The sequence below is a fragment of the Microplitis demolitor genome, chromosome 7 (genome assembly GCF_026212275.2).
Source record: "Microplitis demolitor isolate Queensland-Clemson2020A chromosome 7, iyMicDemo2.1a, whole genome shotgun sequence".
Classification (NCBI taxonomy): Eukaryota; Metazoa; Arthropoda; class Insecta; order Hymenoptera; family Braconidae; genus Microplitis; species Microplitis demolitor.
In genome coordinates this window covers 2,274,606-2,300,540 of record NC_068551.1, presented here as the reverse complement: position 1 = coordinate 2,300,540, position 25,935 = coordinate 2,274,606, and the positions used below count along the sequence as shown (strand labels likewise).

Genomic DNA, 25,935 nt, shown 5'->3' with positions numbered 1-25,935 from the left:
ATTTGTAAAAATAATTATCGATTAATTTAAATGAATAGTATTCAATTTAATTTAATAATAAGATATAATAAGTATAAGGTAGTATTTTATTCTTCTAATGAAATCTCATCACCGACATCTATTACGTGTGTTATTGGAACATCTAGCTCTTCTTCTCCTGAGATATATAATGGTTGTCTTGGATAGTCTTCGTCTTCTGTATCACCTGGTTTTGAATCATTCTCATTCAAGACTTCATCACTTTTAGATATACAATCAATTTCTTCTTTGTAATAAACTTTTTCACAGTCACAAAATCCATAATCAGCTAAAATGATGTCAAATTGTTTCCGTCCTAAAGTACAGTCGGAAAATTTGACTTCCAATGGAGGTGGGGGCACGTTAACTTTATAATAATTCCAGCACCCATAGATCTCATGGTCGACAACAATTGATGCTGCGTACATTGAAGTATTAGGCGCGAAGTGGAACTTTACGGAAGTCGGCGAACATTCATAGTAAAATCTACCTTGAGTCTGTAAGAATAAATATTTATTTTAAATTTGAATAAATCGATAACATTTACCTACAAATTAATTACAGGTTCCAAGTGTGAGAAATCTATCGCTCGAGATGATGTAAGAAGTGCAGCTGCAATGAAAATAAAATTTTTAATATTACTTATCATTGTGCGTTCAAATAAAATTCGCCGACAATTGGAGATTAAAAATAGGCATTACAATCTCACACGTGTCAGCAATAAATGATTCAATTTCTTCTTATATACCTTTTAGACAAATTTTATTGTTCTGCTATCGTTTAAATTATCACTCAATACACTTTTGATTTCACGTATTATTTTTTATTTGAATGCACATATAAAAATATCTATAAACAAATTACAGAATAAATTAGAATTTTTATTGCGCATTGATGAAAATTAGAATTATATTAAAAAAAAAATTTATGTGTTGAATGCTACAGCTGAATTCAAAAATTATTTAAAATAATTTTTTTATTAGTCTATAATTTATTTATTAAATTTAAAAACTTTTGATTTGAAGCGCGGGAAATTTTAAAGTCGCCGTAGAATCATCGGAATAATTTTGAATTTTATTTTACTTCCAAAAATCCTAGTAAAATAAAAAGACTTTTTTTAAATTAAATCAACATCTTTTTAAACGGGTGTTTTAAATTTAATATTTCCCGCGTTTTTTAAAGATGTCGCGAGTTTATTATTATACCAGCAAATGTCGATAAAAATTAAACCTTTTCTTTGTTCCAACTTCCGATAACGTTCCTGAACATTCCAGAAAATACAAAAGCGTGTCTATAACCTCCTAGAGACATGGACATTTAATACACTAGTCCTGTTGCGATCGTATCAATCGTATTCCGCGACAAAAGTACTTTTACTCCAACTTGTACATATTAATTAAATTTAATAGTCTAATTTATTTGTATTAAAAGCTCTGAAAACTGCCAATTGTTGTCTTTTTTATAAAATAAAAACAGCTGAGTTTGTGATATACATTTTATTTATTTACATTTAACGATTTAGTTCTCTGATAAAACTCACTTAACTTTTGGATAAACCGTTTTAGTTGTGTCATTTAGATTGTGTCATACGGTAGGTCTCTGATTTATAATTTTTTCAACTCGTAAAATAATTTTCAACACTTGATCAATTAATTCTCACTCATTCTTTGAATATGATATTGAAAGTAGCAGACATCAGACATTTTTTAAATTTTATAAATTAATTTTCGTGTGGAATTTTTTAAAATTTTTCTATAAATATTTTACTTGTTTATTTAAAATAAATTAATGTTTTTTATATCTGCTACTTTCAGTATCATCTTTGAATTGAGTATCAAACGCACTAATATTTTTTTTTATGTAATTAATTTGATAAATGATTTAAGGGCTTGGGAGATTGTAATTTATCAATTGAACGTTAACTCAACCGGTGAAAAAAATGGCCAAATGGGGAGAAGGAGATCCAAGGTGGATTGTCGAAGAAAGACCAGATGCTACAAATGTCAATAACTGGCATTGGACTGAAAAAAATGCGTGTGCTTGGTCCCAGGAAAAAATAAAAGAGTTGTTTAAAAATTTTGAAATTAAAGGCGATGGATGTAAGTCGCTAATTTTAATTATTAATTTTTTACAAGTTCATTTGAAATAAGTTGTATCTTTAATTAATTAATTGATTAATTAATTTGTTTAGTAAGCTGTACGATAAAGGAAGTGGAGACTTGTGACGGGGAAGCTGTCGTCAATAACCGCAAAGGCAAGCTTATATTTTTCTATGAATGGAATATCGCTTTGAAGTGGGAGTCGAATGAAGATAAAGATATTAGTGGAAAAATAAATATTCCGAACTTGTCTGAAGAAAATGATATCGATGAAGTTGATGTAAGTCGAGTATTCAATTTCCTTTTATTTATTTGAATTATTATTTAGTATTTAGTAATTTTTTTTTTAACTTCATTCACAGATCGAGATTACTTTAAAGAGTAGTACGAATGAGGGTGAAAAAGTTAAACACTTTTTGCATACTAAAGGAAAAGACAGCATTCGAGAACGACTGTCTTCTTATGTATCAGCTTTAAAAGAAGGTAAATATAAAAAATGTTTTTTAAAAATAAACACTGTAATATTTCAATTTAAAAATTGTATGGTTTTTATCCAAAGAACAGAATTAATAATTATTTTATTTATTTGTCGATCAGAATTTTCACGAGGAATGATACTGCCGCAAAAAAACAATGTTAATAAAAATGTAGTAAATTCATCAGCTATTTCTGATATCAAAGCGAAAATGAATGCCACCGTTGTTTCGTCTAAAAAATCACTAGGATACAAGATAGCGACTGCGACTATTAAGCAGCAACAAAAATTCCAGTGCAGAGCTGAAGAATTTTATAATGTTTTTACAACTGCTGAGGTATTTATCAGTTCTTACTTTTTTTATCTTTTACACCCGAATGGATGATCTCTATTATCTTTGTCGCACTAATACAGTAATCAAGAACTTTGGTCAAATTTTTCTTTCAAACACGAATATTATCAAAAATTTAAAGCGCGTCGCTAGATTAGACAGTAGATTAATGTGCAATCTATAATTTGTATTTATTTTGGCCAAATACCTGATTTAAAATTAAATCTACAGTCCAATCTGGTTATAAGTTACAGTTAGGGACAAAAGGCGAACAATTTTTTAAAAATAGCTTTCCACTACTTCTATTTTTTACTCGATTGCTCAATTTTCTGCATATGTGTACGTCGTGGTTGTACCCGCAGTCCTTTTATAAGTTAGTTGACGCAGGTGTTGATCACTTCTGCCCCTACCATGTCCAATTTTGACAAAATTTTGTCTCGTGTAAAAGTATTGAGTGATCGGCGCCTGAGTTGACAACGGAAAAACTTCACTCGTGGAACTCGAGTGGGGATACAATTTCGAGACGAGCGATAAAAATAGGGGAAATAAGTTATAGCCGAGTAACTTATAACGAGGTTGTACTGTAAATCCAACTCTAAATCATAACACAATAATTTATTACCGATTCTCGATGTTTATCTAGTAAATTTTATTTCAGATGGTGCAAGCGTTCACGAAGGGTCCCGTAAAAATAGAAGCAAAAAAATCCGGAAAGTTTGAACTCTTTGGTGGTAACATATACGGAGAGTTTGTTGATTTATCTCCAACGAAAATAGTACAAAAGTGGAGAGCCAAACAGTGGCCAGACGGGCATTTTAGCGAAGTAATTATTGACATTAGCGAGAAGAACGACCACACGGAAGTTAATCTGACACAAACCGGTGTACCATCAACGTAATTATCTTTTTAATATAATAATAATTCTCATATATATGTTAAATATTTATTTAAACGCTACGAACAAAGTAATTAATGTAGACTAATTAATTATTCTGTGTTTCAGCGAGGAAGAGTCAACAAAAGAGAACTGGGATCGGTACTACTGGGACCCTATAAAACGTACCTTCGGTTTTGGATATTTTATGTGATCTAAATTTTTCATACTTTATATTTATTTAATAATTGAATAGGTCAACTTATATATACACTATTTTTATCATTTAATGCTTCAATGTTCTATCAGATTTAATCATAAAACTAATGAAGAAAAAAAAAGTCCATCAATGCAGGGTTTAAATTTAAACAGCCGCAATTATTTGTCCATCATGTCATCATCACGTTTATAAGATAGGTTCTAAATAATAATAATAATAATTATACAAAAAAAAAAAAAATAATAAAAATAATTAAGAAAGAGAATGGTACTGGAGGCAAGTGCATTGTACACTCATGAATTAGTTAAATAAAAAAGAAACAAATGTGAATTTTTTAGTAGTTAATTATTTATTTCTTAGTTTTCTTCCTTGCCGACTTACTTCCGCAAGAGAAACTGGGAGATGCCGCTATTTGTCCACCCGCGGTGGTGTTATTTTAAAAATAATAATAAGGACACGAGGAAGTACGTAATTGTGCACTGGCAAGTAGAAAAAAAAACAACTCGGTCAGACGGAACAATAATTTTTCCTACGTCCCATAAGATATTAATGGTATTGATTTTAAATTTTAATTTAATTAATCGATGCCAATGGATATTATTTACATAGCAAATTTAATATTGATTAATTTGTATAATCTATAAGACGAGGAAGAGAGGATGCCTGGAAAACTCCTAGAAACCTTAGGACAGATGATGCAAAGGGCAAGATAAAAATAAATTAACTCTGCTGTTTGTAATTAGATTAGTCATCTGACCTACTTGTCATTGAATTAAAAAATAGTTGTGTAATAAAATATTTAAACAACAAGTACGAAGAATGTGCGAACGAAGAATATCAGTCGGTTAAGTTAACCAGCCGAGTGTGACAGATTGCAGGTCTTATCTTTCGCCGGACGAAGACGTAATTTGCTCGTCAATGTCGATTCTTTATTGGATTAAATATCATTTTAATAAATGCTAATAAATTTAGCTTACTCGTTTAAAGCAGAGATAAAAAGTATGAGAAAAAGTTGGAGACGAAGTTGAGGAGCAAAGAGGTTGAGACTAAAAATAATTTCCTGTGAGGCAACTTGTGCGGAAACAATCTCTTTAATGATAATTATCGTCGCGAATTATACTTTGATAAATCTGGAATGAGGGGAGAGACGGAAAATAAGTTTGAGATAACGGGAAGCAAAAAGTTCTCGAGGATTAGTAGTACAGTTGCATACAGATCGTAAATATATTATCGCGAGTAAGTACTAATGCTCTGAAAGGAGTTTGAGAGTAATATCTGGGAGCATGAATGGGCAGAACTGGGCGTCGTGCGTGCGTGCAAGACAGCGCGACTACTACTATTACGTTATGTGTACGTAGAATAGATTATACAAGCTTGGAGGAGGAGAAGGGGGAGGAAAGGAAGGAAGAGACGTAACTTAAAACTAGTGAGAGATAGGACGGGGAGATAGTTGTGGAGGTGTCTCGATACTGTTGGCGCGCTTGTACATCTTTCGCTATTATCTGTGGATATTCGATGTATTCGCGCTGGTAGGGGGATGCAAAATTCGCGAGAAGGAGACAGGATGGGAGTTGTTGGGAGTAAAGCCGAGTAGAGGAGATGAAGGAATGGAATGGATAGAAAGGCTCGGCAAGTGCGCGCGCCTGCGAAAATCAAAATCAATGTAGTCGGCTCGCGCGGTTCGCTCGGATTGCCCACGCCCTAGTCCACCGCGGTCCTCCACAACATTCGGGCTACATCATCAGTTGCGATAAGTACACCAGGGGGTAACCAATCTGGATGACAGCCAATGTGTGCCAGTGTGATCGTGCTAATCGCGCCGATCGAATCCATTCAAACGCTGCTCCGTAACTCGCACTGTATATTCTTATTATAAGACAACGTTCAATTTATTATACGAGTTACGGATAATTATTTTGGGTAATGAGTAGTCGTGATGTAATAAATCCAGAGTGCACGAGACGAGACATATTATTGGCAAGCTGGTGCTAAATAATACACAGAGCTCCCATTGTACCTCACAGTGAGCGTGGATGTGGGAGTAGATGTGTGTTGTCTATGTTGTTGGTCTGTACACAAGTGGTGGTGGTGCGTATCCAGCCCCCGAGTCGAAAGAGATTAACCCAGCATCGTATCGTGGAACGGTCAGCCGCGACCTCGTGACGACCCCACCGTATAGATAGACACACAACAACCAGTCTCAGCACGACCCCGTAGTGGCAGCAGCGTCGTAGGGAGTAAGAGGTGAACCCTGTGAGAGCATCCAGGAGAGAAAACCGCACCCTCGTGAGCAGCTTCAGGGACAGTGGGAGTAAGACCGCGAGCTGACACAGATAAACCTGTGTAACAACATTCGACAGCACATTGTCACACGTAAATCCCGTTCACGCAATGGGACACCCGACAAAGACTCGGATTTCCCTGTCCCGAACCACGAGGGACAGATCCACTGACTTTGCCGCCTTGGGAAAATAATTTATCACGAGCTGTCTTCTCAACCAACAAAGATGTATGTGCAAGAAACGATGGACAAGACTTATCACCCACCGGCTCTCACTCAGCACTCGCTCGGTTCGAGAGAACTCACGCTCTTTAGCCAGAGATCGAACCTAGATAGCCGCTGAATCTCTTCTGTGGATTTACCTCCAGTGATTGAGTGGTGATAATATTATTATTATATTTTAATTGTCGCTTTTAATATTGGTATTATTATATAATGCATATGTACAAAAGTTAATCTCTTTATCTGTGCGTGCATACCCCAATTGTCCTGCGCTTCTGTGTGCACTCCCTCTGTCGATGAGATAATCCCTGGACGGTCGACGTGTCCGATGTATAAATATTTTATAATTTCGTGGTGTTGTCAGCGACTTGATAACAGTAACAGCAACAACAAAAACCAAAACATTGACAATAATAAAAGTATATATAAGTGCAATGGGGTTGTGCCGCAGACGATATCGACGAAGATCCAGACACCGTAGAGGCCACATTAATCAGACAACAAACTCCGAAGAGTCACCTTACCTCTACCTTTTAGTTCGAAATAACAGTAAGAGCCTTTTCTTAACTTTTTATTTATCTTATTGCTCTTCCATTTGATCTCTGATCCATTATTCCCACTATTCTAGTTCGACAACAACAACAACTATTACTATTATTATTATTATAGGTAATAAAAGAATAAATTGCTTTGTCATCCTGCTCTATTTTAATCTCTTATGCGTGTCGACTCTTGTTTGCGTCCCATTTATTAATATTTTCACTTTCAGGATGTCACCATACAAGAATTTATCATTTAATTTAATCTCCATCTCCATCTCCATCTCTATCTCTATCTCTATCAATATAAATATAATATAATTTAAATCCTTTATAGCTAGAGTGGCTTATAAAATTTATCATAAAAGAGAGTGTGTATTGCAGCTCTGGGAATGACTCTCGGGCATTTTCAAAGGGAGAGAAAGTCCCCAGGGGGACACCAGTAACGATACAAAAGACTGCTAAAGAGAGCCAGTAAAAAAATAATTAAAAAAAAAAAAATAATGTATAAAAAGTGTACAGCTAATTATCGCTTCGCGTTATGACGCTCACTTTAATCCTCCGAGAGCTAATTCTTTAGCAGGAGCTATCGGAAAAATTTATTTTTACAGCAGAGAATCAGGCTACAGCATCCTTACACGCTCACACACGTACACATACTTAACTTACATAAGCGTTTACACGCACGGACTTACACCTATTGTCTATACCCAGGTGTAAATATCTATCAGAAATATATATATGTATGCATGTATATATATCAAAGTGGCAGCTCGTTGTTGCATGAGGCGCAATGATTATCCCAGTGGCCTGGTGTCGGACATGAACTAAATATAAACATATATCAACATCAACATAATATATAGGATATATAACGTCAGCAGAGTGCTATTCATCCTTGTTTAGGTCACTTACTCGCTCACTCTTATTATTTTTCCGCCTTTATTATTAATCACCTCATGCACGAAATGATTTTTCCTCTGTATTAAGCATCGAGCTATTTTTCCTTCTGCTTCTTTCGTCTACCCACAATTACAAACTAATATATTAATAAATAAATATTACAATTATAAATCCATAATAATATTGTTAGTTGACCTGATATTAATTTAATAATAATATATACTGTAAAAAAATTCCTGAGTTAAATCCGGAGTAGATGACTGTGTATTTTACTTAACTCCCTTGGAGTAAAATTTACTCCGACTCAGAATTGATGCGATTTCAAAATTCAGATCACTCCGCTGGAAAAACAAACTCCTCATTTACTCCGTATACGGAGTATTTTTTTTTTTGACTCCATAACTCCGAGTGTAAGTGAATTTGGATTTAAATAAAATCCAAATTCACTCCTGATTTTTTACAGTGTACTGCAAAAAAATTTCGGAGTTAAATTCAGAGTGTGTATTGATTTATTCCTTTTGAAGTAAAGTTAACTCCAAAGGGGAGTTTATTTTAAAAAGAACAACTCCTACTTACCCCATATGCGGAGTAATTTTTTCTAAAAATCCAGAACTCCGGAGTAAATTCAAATTTAAATAAAATCCATAATGACTCCAAATTTACTCACAATTTTTTACCATCTATGCTACATAAATTTGATGAAAATTCGCAATAAAAAAGTAGACATTTATCATCAATTTATTTCACATAGTCTTCTAATGATTTTGAGAGCATGATTATCATTTAATTTTTAATTATATTCGATAATTGATTGTACCACTTGAGACCTTTATACATACTAGAGACTTTTCAGCTGTATAATTTTTTCTATTAATATTGAAATATCAGCTATGACGTGTACAGTAATTATATTTTTGGCTTATTATTCTGTTCGACTGCATAAATCGGATAATAATAATAGTAGTAGTACGCTGGGAAGTTAATTAAAATAATAATTGTTTTAATTTTATTTAATTATCGATAGGGCAGTATGCGATGCGCGGTTAACGGAGGTACGGACGCGTTGTCGCGTCAACGCAACATGTATTACCATACTGTATCATCGGCATCGTCATTGTCATCAAGCTGGACGTCAACAAGAGCTACGGCACCGAGGACAACTACAAGATCAGCAGCAGCAGCATCATCACCACCACTAGCAGCATCACCAGTAGCAGTAACAGTACCAACAAGAGCAACAGCCGCTCATCTACTTGAGCCTCGATGTTGGGGTTTACAATGTCCACTAGGGGGATCATTTCATTGCTGAGTAAGTGTGCTGACTCGCCATCACTAGTATTCGGTCAGTCAGTCATTCAGTCAGGTGATGAAATAATAATAAAAGTAAGAGCACAAACCTACACAGTAGTCGTCATTTAAATAGTTGTATATTCAATTATCTAAACCAGAAAATAAATTAGTTGAAAGAGCAAAAAATGAAGTAATAAAGTTTCAATAAAGTAATTCAATAAGTTAAGGTTTTATCGATAAATCAATTAGCCAATTTTAAAACTCTGACGGACACTCGATAGCTTGACAGTATCGTATTATACATCAGCCGGCTCGAATGCTGGTGAAATAAAAATTAAAAAAAAAAAAAAACAGACTTTATAAGCCGCTGTACGTTTTATAGTACAAAGTCGCGGACAATTACACGACAGTCATGTTCACGACACGCGAGCAAACGTGACAGAGATTCTTCTTCCTGTCTGACTTGTCTATATTATTTAACTTTTATCATTATTATTTTTTTTTCAATTGTATTTTAAAATTTTTATATGTGGGCTATCTTGGCGCTTTTTATTTTCGGTCAGTGAATCAGAGTTACAACCGAGGCTTTATAGTTTTTGCCCTGTCGGCATAAGTCCTGAAAGGGAGTGAGTCTGGATGAAAGAAGTAGAGGGAAGATAGAATTTGGAGTAGGAGTAAGAGTTTAGTGTGAAAGGAAGAGAAATGTGTCGGAGCGCAAGTGATATGGTATAAAGGCACACTGGTTATATATATATATATATATATATATATATGGTAGAGTAGGAAAAGCAGAAGTAGGTGGCAAAGGGGATGATTGAAAGAGAGGATTCGAGGGGTGATTTACTCTCTCCTTTTTTATCTCACACTCTGGGCAGCTCGCGGTACGTATCTACAGCCCGTAGATGTGCCTTTGTGTGTGTGCATGTGTGTATGTGTGTAGGGGGGTCGATTGCGTTTTGGTGAGATATAGGAAGGGCAAAAAGAGGGATGCTCGTGAGCGAAAGAGTATGATATGGAGTAGTTTTAGTAGTAGTTGTTGTAGTTGTGAGGGGCTAGTATAGTATAGAGAGTCGAGTTCCAGGCGATGGGATATACGGGCATGCGTACAGATCCACTGACTCCCTCGCGCGCTTAAATCGTCGGTTACTGGAGCACCGTCTGCTCCTGTGGCTCGCATTATTCAATGGCCTGGCGGGTGAGCAAGTCGACTACTCCCGAGTAATTACATCAGTGCCAATTTGGTAAGGATTATAATTATATTTCGTATGTACCCTGTACTTTATATATTGATACATTTATTATTTAATTCAATCTACATATAATAATAATAATAATAATAATAATAATAATACTTTTGATGTTGTTATTGGTATTAATTATTAATTAATAATAATAATATTGGTAGCAGTGTAATTTAATTAAATAAAATGGTGAGTGCGTTTGGCTCCACCATTTTTAAATTCATCTTGTACGCACACACGGTTCGTTATCTGTACTCGCGTGGTCATAAAAGAGAAAGGCAAGTAGACTAAGGTGTGAGATAAAGAGAGAAAAGTATTGTGAGGTGGGGAGTTTAACGGTTGAACCGCGAACTCAGATCATTGGCTGATCATCTGGGGGCCGTCACTCCACCAACAAGTTTTGCATCTGACTTTGCTTAATATTATTCTGCCATATATTTTATTTTATTTTATTTTGTTTTATTTTATTTTATTTTATTTTATTTAATATAAATGATACGGAACAACGGTGGTCTTGATTAAATATAATTTATATGAGCGTGTGTGTGATGAGGATCGATTAATGAAACGCATGGTTTAGTTATAAAGATAATTAAGTATCTTAAAACGTCGATTATTTATTTTCAGATTGGATGATCACTAGAACGAGGACAAGATCCGTAGGATGTAGTTGACGTTGCTCGTCCCTTCGGAGAGAACGCGAGCGAGCGTTGCAGAGGGTGGCGAGGGTGATAGAAAAGTAACGAAAAGTACGATACGACGACGAAGAAGAAAAAGAAGAAGAAAAAAAAGAAAAAGGAGGAAAAAAAAGGCAGAAGGGCGGATTAGGCACTTTTGGAATTTTTTTAGGGTAGCGAATGCGTTATATGCAGCACCCTAATATCTGTTGGTTGTGTTCACTTGACGACGCACTGGAGGGTGAAACGACAGTGACGACTTTTACGCCTAACTGGCGTTAATACCTCAGTGAGAAGGAGAGACGAGTAAAGAGGTAGAGAAAAGGAAAAAAAAAATAGATAACGAGACAGAGATAGGAAGCGGAAGAGGAAGAGAGATTGAGCGAGTGGTAAACGCTCATAAGTGACGAAATGAACGTAACTGAGGTGTCACTAAATGACAATGAATGCAATTTAACCGGGAGTTCAAACAGCACTGAACACAAATACGAAATTTGGGAAAAGGTCTTGATGACATCAGTGGCATTATCACTCAGTCTGGTGACTGTTATTGGCAATAGTATGGTCATGATATCATTTAAAATAGATAAGCAGCTACAGACAATATCTAATCACTTTTTATTCAGTCTCGCTGTCGCGGATTTTGCTATTGGCCTGATATCAATGCCACTGTTTACTATCTACACATTACTCGGGTACTGGCCGCTGGGTCCGCACGTGTGTGACACCTGGCTGGCCCTCGACTATCTCGCCAGCAATGCATCAGTACTTAATCTTCTCATCATAAGTTTCGATCGATATTTCTCGGTGACAAGACCTCTCACCTATCGGGCCAAGAGAACTCCGCACAAGGCAGGCGTTATGATTGGTAACTATCTATCTATCTATTTATATCTTCATTGAATTTCATATATTTTTATTCAATTGAAACCCATTACCCGTTTTATTATTAACAATTATTAAAATCGGTATTATTTGTTGGTTTTTTATGGACTGCGGGGTACAAACTTACGCGTGGTCGGACTAAACGTAATTGCCGACTATACACTGGTGATGTTATCGTTTTGTCCTTGCGCGGCTGTAAGAGACTGCTGTCGTGACACATTGCGACATTATGTAATAATTAGAGAGATTCAACTACAGCACAGCAGGTGCGGGGGCGTGTGAGTACGCGGTGTATGCTCGAGGATGATAACATTGACGATGAGTTTGTTGGAATTCCGCGGGATACTTACGTTGACATCCGTAGCAAAAATAAATTTATAATAATAATAACAATAAAGGAATTGTTTTTAAAAGAGAACACGATAAAGTTTTACATTGTTCCTCCTGATTTCCACAGCGCAAATCCGCATTACATGATAATAAACGACCCACATTGCTTATATATATATATATATATTTATATATTATATGGAAGAATAATATAAAGCTGAGGCCTGGGATGCGCGTTTATATTATGATAGTTTACGTCGGCGGTATATGTACGTGAAAAGCCGACAGGCAGGCAGGCAGGCAGGACGATAGATGATTGTGGTTGTGTTTATATATCTTGAGTTAAAATACTGCGTCACCTGACACCTGTTGCCGACATATATAAAGGAGGAACTGTATCGACTTATCGACATGCTGTGACAATGGACGACGTGCTACTTTGCATTTCTCTCTTTAAATACACCCTCTTTCACACTCACACACTCAGACACGCGCTTATTTATACTTATAAATACACATACTTATATATATATATACATACACATAAGTATATAAATAGTCTATTTGCGTATTGAGTGTGTTATTGTGAGCAAGTGAGATGGATAAAAAGTTGTCGGTTTGTGCGACGGCAACGAGATGACGAGCGGTGGCGAGAATGAGTGGCAGAGAGTGGTTCAGAAGAGAATGAGAGCGCGTGGTCGCTAGTCACGTGCCGACAACCGACAACTGCTATGTGTTATGTCATATATCTGTATACATATATATGCATAACATATATATGCTAAAGGAGAAACGTTGATGGCACTTCCGAGGTCGAGATTTATACTTGGCTGCGACTCGAGACAACACCACCGCGCACACTTCAAGCTATACGCGAATCGCTTTAGCTACTCCCTTTGTTCTTTTGTCTGTCTCTTCAACTCATTCCCTATACAACACTATGCTACTATACAACTATACATACTACCGTTTTCGACGACTCGACAACGTCGAGTGAGTCTTTATGACGACCTAATGTCTCTCATTTTGTCCTCATTGTTTTATATATTATTATTATTATTATTATTATTATTATTATTATTATTATTATTGTTGTTGTTGTTGTTATCATATAGCTTCTGCATGGGGAATTTCTGCATTACTCTGGCCACCCTGGATCTACGCCTGGCCTTATATCGAGGGCAAGAGAACGGTACCAGAGACAATGTGTTATATTCAATTCATCGAGACAAATCATTACATCACCTTTGGCACCGCTATTGCCGCATTTTATGTACCCGTCAGCGTTATGATATTTCTTTATTGGCGGATATGGCGGGAAACGGAGAAACGAAAAAAGGACTTGACAAATTTACAAGAGGGTAAACAGGATGCCAGCAAACGGAGTAATTCCAGTGACGAGGCTTTAGATATGGAGGGATACAGACGGGGGCGTAGTGAATCGAGTACGGGAGCTCACGATGTCGGGTCTACTAATCTTCCAATGTCTTATCTGGAGAAACATTATCCTGATTACAAAAACGTATGTACGCTTGTTCTCACTGGTAACTACTGAAATTACTGGGTTGTCATATGCAACGTATGTATGTTAATAAAAAGTTGTTTTGTTTAACTTTTGTCCAAGAAGCACAGGCCGTTTTCATGGGCGTCCCTGAAAATGTGGTGCGTCGCGTGGTGGCACAGCGGCCGCGACGACGATGACGACGATGACGAGATAGGCGGGACAGATGTTAGCAGCAGGACTGCGCATCCCGGTTGCGAGGAAACTTTGACGCCAGTGTCCGCCGAAACTCCGTTTACCGATGGTCAAACTCTTGACGGTATTTCAGCGAGCACACAGTTAACCAGCGAGCATCAGGATTACCGAAGATCCCAGACGTCTAGTCAACTTAGCAAAGATGCTTCCGGAGATAAAGTAATTTTTTTTTTTTTATTTTAATGTCCTTGTAGTTGTAATTAATTGTAAATATTTTTATTGTATTTGTGTGTCCAGGTCTACACTATTGTGATAAATGTGGTGCCAAATGAACCAGGTAGGATACGTTTGTACGACGACGTGATGTTTCATGTCCCTCAAACGAGCAGTGGAACTGGAGAGGACACTATCAGCAGGACGAGTCGCCGCGTCGATTCCCTGTCAAATCAATCCAACACGATGATACGTCGGCCATCCCAGATGCCGGACGTCAGGTTGCCTCTCAACAAGAATACCAACAAACCTGGTGGTGTAAATGCTGGTAAAGTTATAGTCACAAAACAGCCGAATAAAAAGAAAAAAAGTCGTGCGCAGGATAAAAAAGCCGCGAAAACATTGTCCGCTATTTTGGCGGCATTTGTTATCACCTGGACACCTTACAATATTCTTGTACTGCTCAAGCCCCTTACTAAGGCGTGTGTCGTCGAGATACCCGAGGAACTTTGGTCTTTTTTTTACTATCTTTGCTATATTAACAGTACTGTTAATCCGGTATGTTACGCTCTGTGCAATGCAACTTTCAGACGAACTTACGTTAGAATTCTCAAGTGCAAGTGGCAAAGCAGAAACAGGGGCGCCGGGAGAGCCTACTGTCCATCGTAAATCGTGCATTTATTATTTATTATAATTATTATTACTATTATTATTATTATCATTATTATTATTATTATTATTATTATTATTATTATTATTATTATTATTATTATTATTATTATTATTATTATTATTATTATTATTATTATTATTAATATTATTATTATTATTATTATTATTATTAATATTATTTGTCAACTGGCTCAGATCAATCTCGACTTGAATTTTTCCATAAATTTTAAATTGGTAAATACGATGTGACGATGAGAACTGAGACAATTATTGTCGCGGACAATCGTTCGAATTAAATTTTAAAAAAATTATAAATAAACAAATATATAAAAGACTTGTCATATTTGGCTTAATAAATATATGAGTGATTTGAAATTTTTTACACGCGATCTTACGGACTTTATTACCATTAATATTCTAGTGGAGTCGGCGCGATATAAAAAAAAGTAAACATAATAATAGTAATAATTATTATTATAAAAAAAAATAATAATTAATATAAATATTTATAATTGATAATTGATATAAATCTTATATAAAATGACATATTAAATACGAATCATATGACCGACAACGCAAAGTGAAATACTGCCATGGGAAACTATGCACATGATTTTTTTTGAATCTATAAATTGTTTATACTGCACATCAAGGGATGTAGTGCATTGGCAGATTAAATTTAAAATGTTTACTTGTGTTTAATTTTTTTCTATTTTTATTTCTATGGGATTAATATTGCAGATGGTAAATTTAAAAACGATAAATCCGCACAAAAATACTAAAACTATTTAAGTGAAAGGTAAATAGAGGAAAGAAAAATATAAAAGTAGTTTTTAACAAAAATAAAATTTAAAATTTAAATAACGTGTGAATAAGTAAGAGTGAGTGGGTGGGTGACTGAGGGAGTGAATGTTGAAAAAAAAATAATAATAATATAAAAAGTAAGAGAATAATTATTTGAGTGTACGGTAATAGAGTTATTAACAAGTCGCAACGACGTAAATTTCATTGTACATTATAAGCCCGTAGCAAGTGATATAAATTAATATAATAATAATAATAATAATAATATTAATAAATGAATAAAAAAATAATAATAATAATAAATAAATTGTAAATGAATGTTCTAAATGTAAAACTCACGGAGAAGTGCTGTGGAGTATCAGAGATTAATATAGTAAAAGCAGAAGCAAACGGTGGAGTGGCAGGAAATATACCGTCAGTTTAATAGGAGTCGTTGATGAGAGGAAATAATGTTAAGAATAAAAAAAAAAAAAATAATATAATATATATATTTATTATATATATACGAGTTTGAAAAAGAAGAACAAACTACTACACAAAATCGATTTGCTTCCGTACTGAATTTTATTTGTTTGAAATACATATTTTATTGTGTTTATAATTAATGTAAATTAAAATGCATTATTTACAAGAATAAAAAACAAATTTTTTAGTAAAATCATTGAAAAAAGACGTATAAATTTTGGAAAAGCTCTTCCGCGATGTGGCAGATGTCACTAGTGGCCGCGCCTCTCACAAGTGCTTGCCGTGGTGTCAGATTATGAATAAACACTTCCTAATGTTTGAAATTAATTATATATCTTTAAGAAATGTATGACCGGGTAAGAGATAATTGTTGTGATAAGTTTGTTCATTATCATAATTATAATTATAATAATTTTGGGTACGTTTTTTAAAAAAATTCGTGGTTTAAAATGACGGGTTACGGGATAGTAGTAGAAGAGAGTCTTCTGCCATGCCGAGGATTAGTGGATAATCCGTACTGAATAACATTTTTATTCTAATTATACGTGCCAAACAAAGCTTTAAAGAAAATAAATAAAGAAAAAAAAACTAATATCGACGTAACGAATTTGTGACGCGTTAATAAAATAATAATAATAATAAAATGCTTTAGGAATTTCCAGTTTGAACGGTTACCGTTATCGATTGTAGTTCGACAAGGTTGTGCGATCATTTAGTCATACTTATATGGATCCAAAAAAAAATATAAATATAATTAATTAATTAAACAAATAAATAAAACAAACAAATAAACATATTTATACGTTATACAAATATATAGTAATAAATAATTAATAAAGTATAAAAAAAAAGGCAATGGCGGGTTTTAAATTTTTAAACACCGCAGGCGTTGGTGAAGATGTTGATTTTTAGTTTTGTATACGCTAACGCGGTTTTTCATTATTAAGAACAACAAGAGCCCTGATTCGAAGTGTCTTACGGTTGCATTACGTCTAGTGGACTAGACATACTTCGTACAAGTACAACTAAACAAGAAAATAGACGAGAATAAAAATATAAGAGCAAGAATAAGAAGAAACAGAAGGGAGAGACCGAGGGTGGGAAAAGAAGAAGCTGAAAATTATGGCGATGGAGACGGAGAAAAAGGTCAACTTGAACTTATATATTACTTTACTACTTCTCTTTTATCACGTTTATCCACTTTTATAAGCACTCGTGAGACTTTTCAACCAGGGTTTTTTTTTATCCGACTTACTGTAACAGTCGGGGAAATTATTTTCATGGGTACACCCACTAAATACAGACATTGTATACAAACAAACAAACTTACATTTAATACATATACAAACGTACACTAAAAATATATATGCATATACTCCTGTATGTAGTATATATATATATATATATATATATATATATATATATATATATATGTATATATATACAAATATACATAGTCATATTAACGATGCCCAGGGGTTTAAAAACACGTGGGTGCAATTGTACAGCGTGGGAATTTCACATCCGTGTACTGTACCGCGATTATACACAAGTACACATTTACGCACAAAATTTTAAATAATAATTAACAAATAAAATTTAAAAAAATAATAATGGGTACTTAAAAGTGTCAAGTGTGTGCCCGATAGTTTCTACCTGTCTGCGCTTCTCAAGCACGAGAGATGTGCAATTGTATTGTACTTTTTTTAAAAAGTAATATTTAATATTAATATTAATAAAAATAAATATACATTATAAATATATCTATACAGACATATGTATATTCTAAACACCGATGTACTCAGTCTATGTTTATATACGTGTTTTATATTAATAAAAAAAAATAAATTTGTGAGAAGCGATAATGGAGGTAAAAAGATTTAAATGAATTTTTGTCACAGGTAATGCAGATGCAAATAAAATATATAGAGTCATTACTTCCCAACATACAGAAAAAAAAAATTACAAATAAATAATAAAGTAAAAGAGATGTGTAATTACTTATTGTAAAAGCAACGACAGGTATTTATTGTATAGACAAAAAAAAAAAAAATAAAATACAAAATAAATAATAATAATAAAATAATTCATTTGTCGCGAGGTGTAAAATTGAAGAGCGTAATTTTAAAAGTGGTGATATTTTGTGTCACTGTTACAAATAAAACAAATATAAATACAACTGTAGGCCAAGTGGAAAGAGAGATAAATAAAAAAATAAAATCTAATACACATGAGCTTGTAATTTGTTAATAAGCATGTAATACTGTGTCAAGCATTTAACGTGCTGAGACGTTTTTTGTCGGTGAGAAAATCGATAACAAGATAGAAGAAGAGAATAAATAATAAAACAAAATATATATATATATATAAAAAATCACTCAGATGTTTTTTTACTCTGTAATTAAAATGCAGATTACGAAGATAATAAATGCTATTTGACGAGTAATCTCGTGTGTTGAAATAATAAATCTCTTAATAAGTATAAGGCACATTTTTTTTTATTCCGGACGGAAGATATAATATATAAATATTTATATATATAATTAAAATCTAATAAGTATCAGTTATCATCACGTTGGTGAATTCTACTTATTCTATAATATTTTCACTAGCTAAATTATATAAAATGGTAATACGTCACTTGTCTTCGTACTCTTTGCTACTGGCATCAGTTTGATTCTTTCTCCGCGGAAGGTGGAGTGTCAGAGGCTGCTGGTTATCTCGGTCTTGCCTCTGCTCCAGGTCTTTGCGTACCATTATTTTGGAGCTCGGCACATGCTGCTCGTGGTGAGTCCAGTCGAAGTTGAAAACCGGTACCTCAGAGTGTAGATCCGCTGAATCCGGTGTGTCGACGGGGGTAGTCGGAGTTGTGATGTACATGGGACTGAGGTCCTGCTGAACTACATCAGGGACTCTCTGAAGTGCGTCCGACCAAATAGGACTCGAGTTCCACTGGTCCATGGTCTCATGGGGATCGAGCATCATGATTCCGTTTGTTTTAGTCGTTCGTTTGTGTCCAGAGTTTCTCTCAGCACATGCGTCGCCGTACGCCGAGTCGAGATCCGTGTATTTGGGGGACTCTGCGGTCGATGAGTACTGGCGACCGTGCAAATAGTGGACCGCCAATTTTCCTCTGTACCCGCAGAACTTGGGCGTCATCCTCGCGTGCTGATGCTGCTGATGGTGGTGATGATAATGATGATGCCCGACTTGCTTAGGAAAGTCAAGAGGATGAGACAATTGATACAACGTTCTTGTCTCATGCTCGCCGCTGTTTATCGACATATCAACAGGTTCAATGTCTTCCTGATTCGTAACTTCAACTTTTGTTAGCGCCGTCGACGCACTCGGTACCGGCGGATACTCGGCCTCTATTCTCGTACGATGACTGTCGTCGAGACTGTAAGAGCTGACGGAGGATTCGCTGGGATGGACCGGCTGCATCAGAGCCGCGGGTCTGCTGTACTGTTCTTGATAGGACATCGACGTATGAGAAGACTGATTCGAAGACGGGCAGATGCCGTAAGTGAACTTTGATTGCGACGAGTACTGGTACAACCACGAGCTTGCACGCATCACTTCTGCCTCTTTGTCACTGAAATATTTGTCACAAACTTATATATATATAATTTATATAATAATATATAACAACAAAGTTTTCTTAAGTTTACTTTGACTTAGTTTAGTTTAGATTACTTGTTACTTATTCTTGTTCTTCTCATACTTTGAATACAAGTTAAACTTAAAGTCAAACTTAAACTTTGTTAAGTGTAGTTTCAGATGAAAGAGAAGACAACTTATAAGTATTAGCAGTAGTGAGTAAAATACCCAGCGAGAAAAAGAAAGGGAGAGAAAATATGTGAGAAAGATAGAGAAGGAAGAGAGGAGAGGAGGAATGGATTACCTCAGTACTTGGTTTGTGCATACGATAATAGGATGTTGGCATTCTTCAGAAGTTTCCTTTACTTGTAGAACACAGTGAATCCAAAACCATCTGCCTGAACGACTTTGTAGCCTCAGTAGCGCCGTGCTCGTTCTCTCTTGATCTGACTGTATAACTGAATAAATCAAATCCATTAGACGTAAGCCATATATATATATATATATATATATATATATATATATATATATATATATATACATATACTTAATCATACTATATAACTATAACTTATTTTATTGCACAATATAGTTCACTTCACTACTTTATTTATACACATATATATATTCATAGACATATACATATATATAATATATATGTTACCCGTTTGATGCTTGCAGTAAGCAGTCCTTATGCAATCCCAGTGAAGGAGGTTGTACCAAGAAACGCCAACGAGCTCCGATCTCGTGTACTCCAAGTGACTCTCGGCCCTGTAGTTTAGAAAAAAAAATTTAAACTAGTTAAGATCGATAATACAAGTTATATATCAACTAGAATCATCGATAATCATCATCTATTCATAAACTTTAAACTAGCAATCTTAAAAGAGTTAAGAGAGTACTCAGGAAATTAAGTGCCATTTACTTTGGTCTATTTTTTTTAGAATCACAGTTTATAAGCTTTTGCTTTTCCCATTTACTTCTTATCGACACTGTTTGATAGAAACTAAATATTTATTTAGTGCTCAGTATATTTAGATTTTTTTTACTGACTTACGTTTTGTCGATATGGAGATATTTCATATCCATTGAATGTATTGTTGTAAATATATTTGTCGCGCCTTGCACAACACTCTCACGGGTTTCAGGTAACACTACTGGAGTACATGAAGCCAAAAATACTGATTCGTTACGATTACATAGAGGTACAAATGGCAAATAATGGCCTTCAACTAAAACCACCTGAAAATTTTAAAATTATAATTCAATTAGAGTGCGGGCGTGTAAAGTAATAAGTGGTCGGCTAATCGATTAGCAAATTAATAAATTAATTAATTAATTAATTGGGTAATTGATTGATTTGATTGAAACCTTTTGATCACCAAATCGCAATTGACGTCGCGAATTTCGCGACACATTAATGCGGCACAGAAATAAACGTTTGTCGTTATTGGACATTGGTCCACTTCTCGCCAATTGATTTTGCACGACCATGTGATCTTGTTTGTCTATAACGTCATAAACGCTGTCTCCGTGAATCAGCAGATCTTCCATCGAGTGCCCGAGATACTCCGCGGCGTTTTCAGATATGTACAGCAATTTTCCTTGATGGGTCATCATCATTATGAACCCAGACATGGCCTACAATAACAACACACTATTTTATCCTTAATTTTTTTTAATTTATTTTTTATCCTCAAATAATGCCAGTATTACTAAAACTTTGCTCTTATTTTTAATACTTTTTTAAAAATATTTTATGTCTGTGATAAAAATTATTACCAGGAAAAGTAAAACTATTTTTTTAATGTTTTTAAATTTTTACCCGTAAAAGCCTTTACTGTTTTTCGATATTAAAACTTTTTATTTCATTTAAAGTATTTTTTAAAAAAATAAAATTACAATAAAAAAAAATTATTACTTTTGAAAATCCAATATTTGGCGTCGGAATATTAGACTCTGACGGACTGCTCTTCAAGGCTGAAAAAAAAATAAATAAAGTTATAAATTAATAATAAATACTGTACAATCTTGTGTTTAACTTTTATCAAAGTTGGGTATCACCGCCAACGGGCAGCTATTTAGCTCTGAGTTAAAAGAAAAAAAAAAAAAAGTAAACTCTAAGTAACCAATGTATTTAAAAAAATATATATTTAACAACGGAATTTTTCCGCTGAATCAAACGGTTTTCACATGAGCTAAACGTTGTGATTTTCAGCGAGCATGTGTGTGTAAGGGGATGTAGTGAAGGGATAACGTACGAGTGGATGTGTTGTTACACGGTACAGGGTTTCTGGCTGCACATCCATACGAGGAACCACGACTACGGGTACGGGTATGGGTACAAGTACTTGGTGTATATATTGGTACACAGTTCCTTTACTTTTTCACATGATACCAGTAGACAAGAGTGTATTGAGGAGACCCGAGCAGCGAATAAACGAGAGAAAGAGACGGGGAGAGATGAGGGCTGAGAGTCAAGAGAGAGTAGTAAAAGTATATAAATGAGAGGTACTGTGGAGGAAAACACAAGCACATATATTTGTATATATATATATGTGTGTGTATAGAAGTACATACGATATACGATGTACCGCGATCCGCGATATATACGAATGGAAGCGAATGAGGGATAAAGAGAGAGGACAAGGAGCAGTAGTAGGAGAGGAAGGAGGAAAGTACGGGCGCCCCGATAGGGGGAGTATGGGTTACAGGAGCGTGAGAGTGTTGTTGCAGAGGCCGAGAGGTCAGCGGATCACCCGGAACTCGCGCTTAGACTTTACTTATACTCTCGGGCTCGGGCTCTGACTCTGACTCTGGCTCTGGTGAGCTGGAGACGCAGACGAGGATACGAGCTTGTGCTGTTGCTGATGCTGTTGTGTGGAGCAACGGCGTTCTTGGACCAAGACTTTACCAGTACAACCTATTCCTTTTCCTATATAATACTCATTCTTTTCTATATATAATGCTATTTTATATATGTATGTATGTATGGTCCCCAGTCCTCGGTCCCAGTCCCAGTCCCGATCGTCCATTCCAGCCACTTCTTTTGTTCTAATAATTTTTATTTCAGACACGGGCTCCATAAAGTACCAGCAGGCCGACAACCGTCAAATTGAATGCCTTGTGTTAATAAAAAAAAAAAAATAAATAATAATAGTGATAGTAAAAAAATGCCGACTCGGAATAAATGAAAAAGTAATTTTGACTTCTTTATCTTACTGATGAATTTAAAGTGACGGAATTGTAGAGCCGAGATGCAGATGAGATCTTGTAGGTCTTGCCTCAGTTATGTTGTGTAGCGGGTACATGAAATTAGACTTTTCATTTAGATTTGTTTAAAAAATATAATGTACAAGGAGGATGGACGATTAAGATGAGGAGGAAGATGAAGATGAAGGCAAAGGATAAATTAAGGAGGTGATGGTGCTGAAGGAGGATGAAAGTTTACTGAGGGGGTCGAGCACCGCAGAGACGCGACCGCGACCGTTCCCGGGAGGTCCCAGGTTAGAATCTTGGAAAGACGTTCCGTGGAATGTCGGTATAATTTCAAAGTACCGTCGCCGCCAGTATACTTCTCCCTTGGTATATCAAACGACAGAAATATTATGAGCGCAAGGACTACCAGCTTTCGCAATGCAATCATATTTTTTTAAAATAATCCATTCGCAGTCTTAGAGCTCCGTTTGTTTACTCCCTGTCACCGATAGCCTGTTTATCGCCGCTTCAGACTAAACTCTTCATATCACTCTAGATTATTTTCTAAAATAGTCATAATTAAAATTACAAAATTTTCTTACCTTGTTGAAAGTAATTCGCTTTCCGTAAAAAAACACAAACAAGAGCCATCAGTTGCAATTGCGATAATCGCTGTCGCGTTGACGGTGGTAATGGCAATAGATCACGTAGATTTGCTATTTCGGCGTTTATCAGGTCCCTTCGTAGTTTGCTCGCGCCTTTCGTCGATTTGCTTGAATCTATCCTTAAAACACACACAATATTTATGTCACTTAATATTTTCACTTTCACAGATAAACATTTTTTCTAAAGATCAACATAAACATGAACATGCCTAGGTTTTAAAATAAAATTATAAAACTTACCGATTGAACATATTTTTTTGACCAAAGGGATGACATTAGTGTTGCACGGTGGTACGACGTCGAGCGGGACATCCGGGTCGGCGGCAGGTACTCGCGAAACTGCAGCTGCAATCTAACATCCGGGTCATAACGCGCTACTACACTGAACACGTGGATACTGGCTAAGGCACGTTCTCTTGGTTGGCTTAACTCTGTCTTGCCGTCCGTTGCTCCCACCAGTGGTTTGTTCGCTGGCTGGCTGCTGTGATTTTAGTTTCGTACCCGGTAACTTTACTGCTGTACTACTACTATACACCAACGAGCTCTACTCCAAAGCGTACAGCTAAACTCCGTGGTGGTAACAATACGATGGAGGTGGCTGTCGCGGGTCCTGGTGGTGGTGGTGATGCCAGTGGGCAAAAAGAACCCCGCCAACTCCGTTTACTTTTCATATTTACAAACACCGGCCCAGGCTACCCTAATATAATATGCGATTTTCCAAACCGTCTACTTATTCATCTCCACATACATATATACATATATATATTAGTATAGTAGTCTGAATATAAATTTAACCACCGCAAATCTGCATCGGGAATCTGAATGGAGAATCAGGAATTAGAGATAAAAACACACGTGCTTGATATTTAAATCTAATAATAATAATAATAAATTTAATTAAAATAATAATGGAGACTATTGGCTGTCAATTCAAGTGTTGATAATCTAAATAGCTATCATGGTATTTCGTTCACTTAAAACTCAAGCATCCTCTCTCTTACTCAATACAGCGACAAGACTCCAAAGGCTCTTAGCTCTTGGCTTTTAGCTCTTGGGTCTCTGGTCTTGCATAAAACTCTTTCTCTTTCTGTCCTCTGGTATTTTACCAGTAAAGCGCGGGTGGACATACCGATGTATATATATATGAGTTTATATTTATATGTGTGCGTGTATGTATAAAGAGTCAGGCTCAACATCAACATCTTGGTACTGCGGGTATGGTACTTTACTTGGTCTTTCTGTTTATGTTGGTCTCCTGGTCTCCGTACTGACCCACTCACTCTCTTGGCTACCACCCGCTCGTGTTGCTCACCATCATTGTACCGTACATAAGTGTGTTCTATACAGTAATGTGTAGTAGTTTCAAGGCTTTTATCACGCGACACCAGTCGCTTCAATCTACTCTACTATTATAAGTAAATCTACACCTATTTTAACTTACCCATTATCAATTATTTTATTAATCTTATGGGAAAAGTAAGAGGGAGCTAAAATTAACCGTAAAAATAAATTATGATTGGAGTTTTTTTTCATCAATCCCCAAATAATTATTTTGTCTAGTTATTTTTAAAACCCTCGAGCAAAGTGGCTGAAAATTTAATTGAAAAATTTTATGATTCTGAAGTTAGCAGACAATTAATTTCGAATTTTTTTTAAGTTCAATTTAAGAAAAAAATAAATAAAAATATGCACTTGTAGAAAATTTGAAAAACTATTAGCGCAATTTTTTTAAATATTTTTTTTTTCAAATTTATTGGTTTTAAAAAAATACAAAAATTATTGGACGTCAGCTAAAATATAAAATGTTTTTTTTAATTTTAATAAATTATGAAATTAAAAATTTTGGAGGCCCATTTTACCCCCAATGTCTATTGTGCCTCATATTTATATCTATATCTATATATTTTATTATTTATTGCTCACCTTGAATTTTTATTTGCATTTTATTTTTTTCTGACAGTGGAAATTTTATTTTTTTAAATAAAAATTATTTTTTTATCTAGTGCGATTTGAAAATATCATAATATAAGAAATATATATATATATATATATATATATATATATATATATATATATATATATATATATATATATATATATATATATATATATATATATATATATATATATATATAATATGAAGTATCATCTTTTTTCTGAATGCACTTGGATAATGCAGTTTTTTAATTAAAAATTTTTAAATTTACCCGCGCAATTTTAATTGGCCGCCAAGTGTC

At 34.9% G+C, this 25,935-nt stretch overlaps 3 protein-coding genes across 6 annotated transcripts; 2 read left to right on the top strand and 1 right to left on the bottom strand.

Annotated features, from left to right (window-relative positions):
• The first annotated feature begins 1,290 nt into the window (after nt 1–1,290).
• On the top strand, nt 1,291–4,347 carry LOC103571060 (activator of 90 kDa heat shock protein ATPase homolog 1). Its single transcript, XM_008549045.3, has 7 exons — nt 1,291–1,609; nt 1,905–2,117; nt 2,210–2,397; nt 2,480–2,600; nt 2,715–2,929; nt 3,582–3,817; nt 3,927–4,347. The coding sequence occupies exons 2-7, from the start codon at nt 1,958–1,960 to the stop codon at nt 4,009–4,011; spliced, it is 1,005 nt and encodes a 334-aa protein (XP_008547267.1). The 5' UTR covers nt 1,291–1,609; nt 1,905–1,957; the 3' UTR covers nt 4,012–4,347.
• Nucleotides 4,348–5,717: 1,370 nt separating this feature from the next.
• On the top strand, nt 5,718–15,050 carry LOC103571059 (muscarinic acetylcholine receptor DM1). Of its 3 annotated transcripts, none has more exons than XM_008549042.2 (6): nt 5,718–7,069; nt 8,987–9,271; nt 11,121–12,038; nt 13,501–13,907; nt 14,013–14,300; nt 14,379–15,050. In XM_008549042.2, the coding sequence occupies exons 3-6, from the start codon at nt 11,582–11,584 to the stop codon at nt 14,961–14,963; spliced, it is 1,737 nt and encodes a 578-aa protein (XP_008547264.1). In that variant the 5' UTR covers nt 5,718–7,069; nt 8,987–9,271; nt 11,121–11,581; the 3' UTR covers nt 14,964–15,050. The 3 variants fall into 3 exon arrangements, with proteins under 3 accessions (XP_008547264.1, XP_008547263.1, XP_008547265.1); XM_008549041.2 differs by having other exon boundaries at nt 8,987–9,345; XM_008549043.2 differs by lacking the exons at nt 5,718–7,069; nt 8,987–9,271 and adding an exon at nt 10,446–10,493.
• A 3,665-nt stretch (nt 15,051–18,715) lies between these two features.
• LOC103571058 (PAS domain-containing protein cky-1) lies at nt 18,716–24,237 on the bottom strand. Of its 2 annotated transcripts, none has more exons than XM_008549040.2 (8): nt 23,939–24,237; nt 23,636–23,817; nt 21,757–21,815; nt 21,207–21,476; nt 20,893–21,077; nt 20,500–20,606; nt 20,140–20,293; nt 18,716–19,830 (listed from the first exon to the last, which is right to left on the bottom strand). In XM_008549040.2, the coding sequence occupies exons 1-8, from the start codon at nt 23,947–23,949 to the stop codon at nt 18,873–18,875; spliced, it is 1,926 nt and encodes a 641-aa protein (XP_008547262.1). In that variant the 5' UTR covers nt 23,950–24,237; the 3' UTR covers nt 18,716–18,872. The 2 variants fall into 2 exon arrangements, with proteins under 2 accessions (XP_008547262.1, XP_014298042.1); XM_014442556.2 differs by having other exon boundaries at nt 23,636–23,812; nt 23,939–24,041.
• Nucleotides 24,238–25,935: the final 1,698 nt, after the last annotated feature.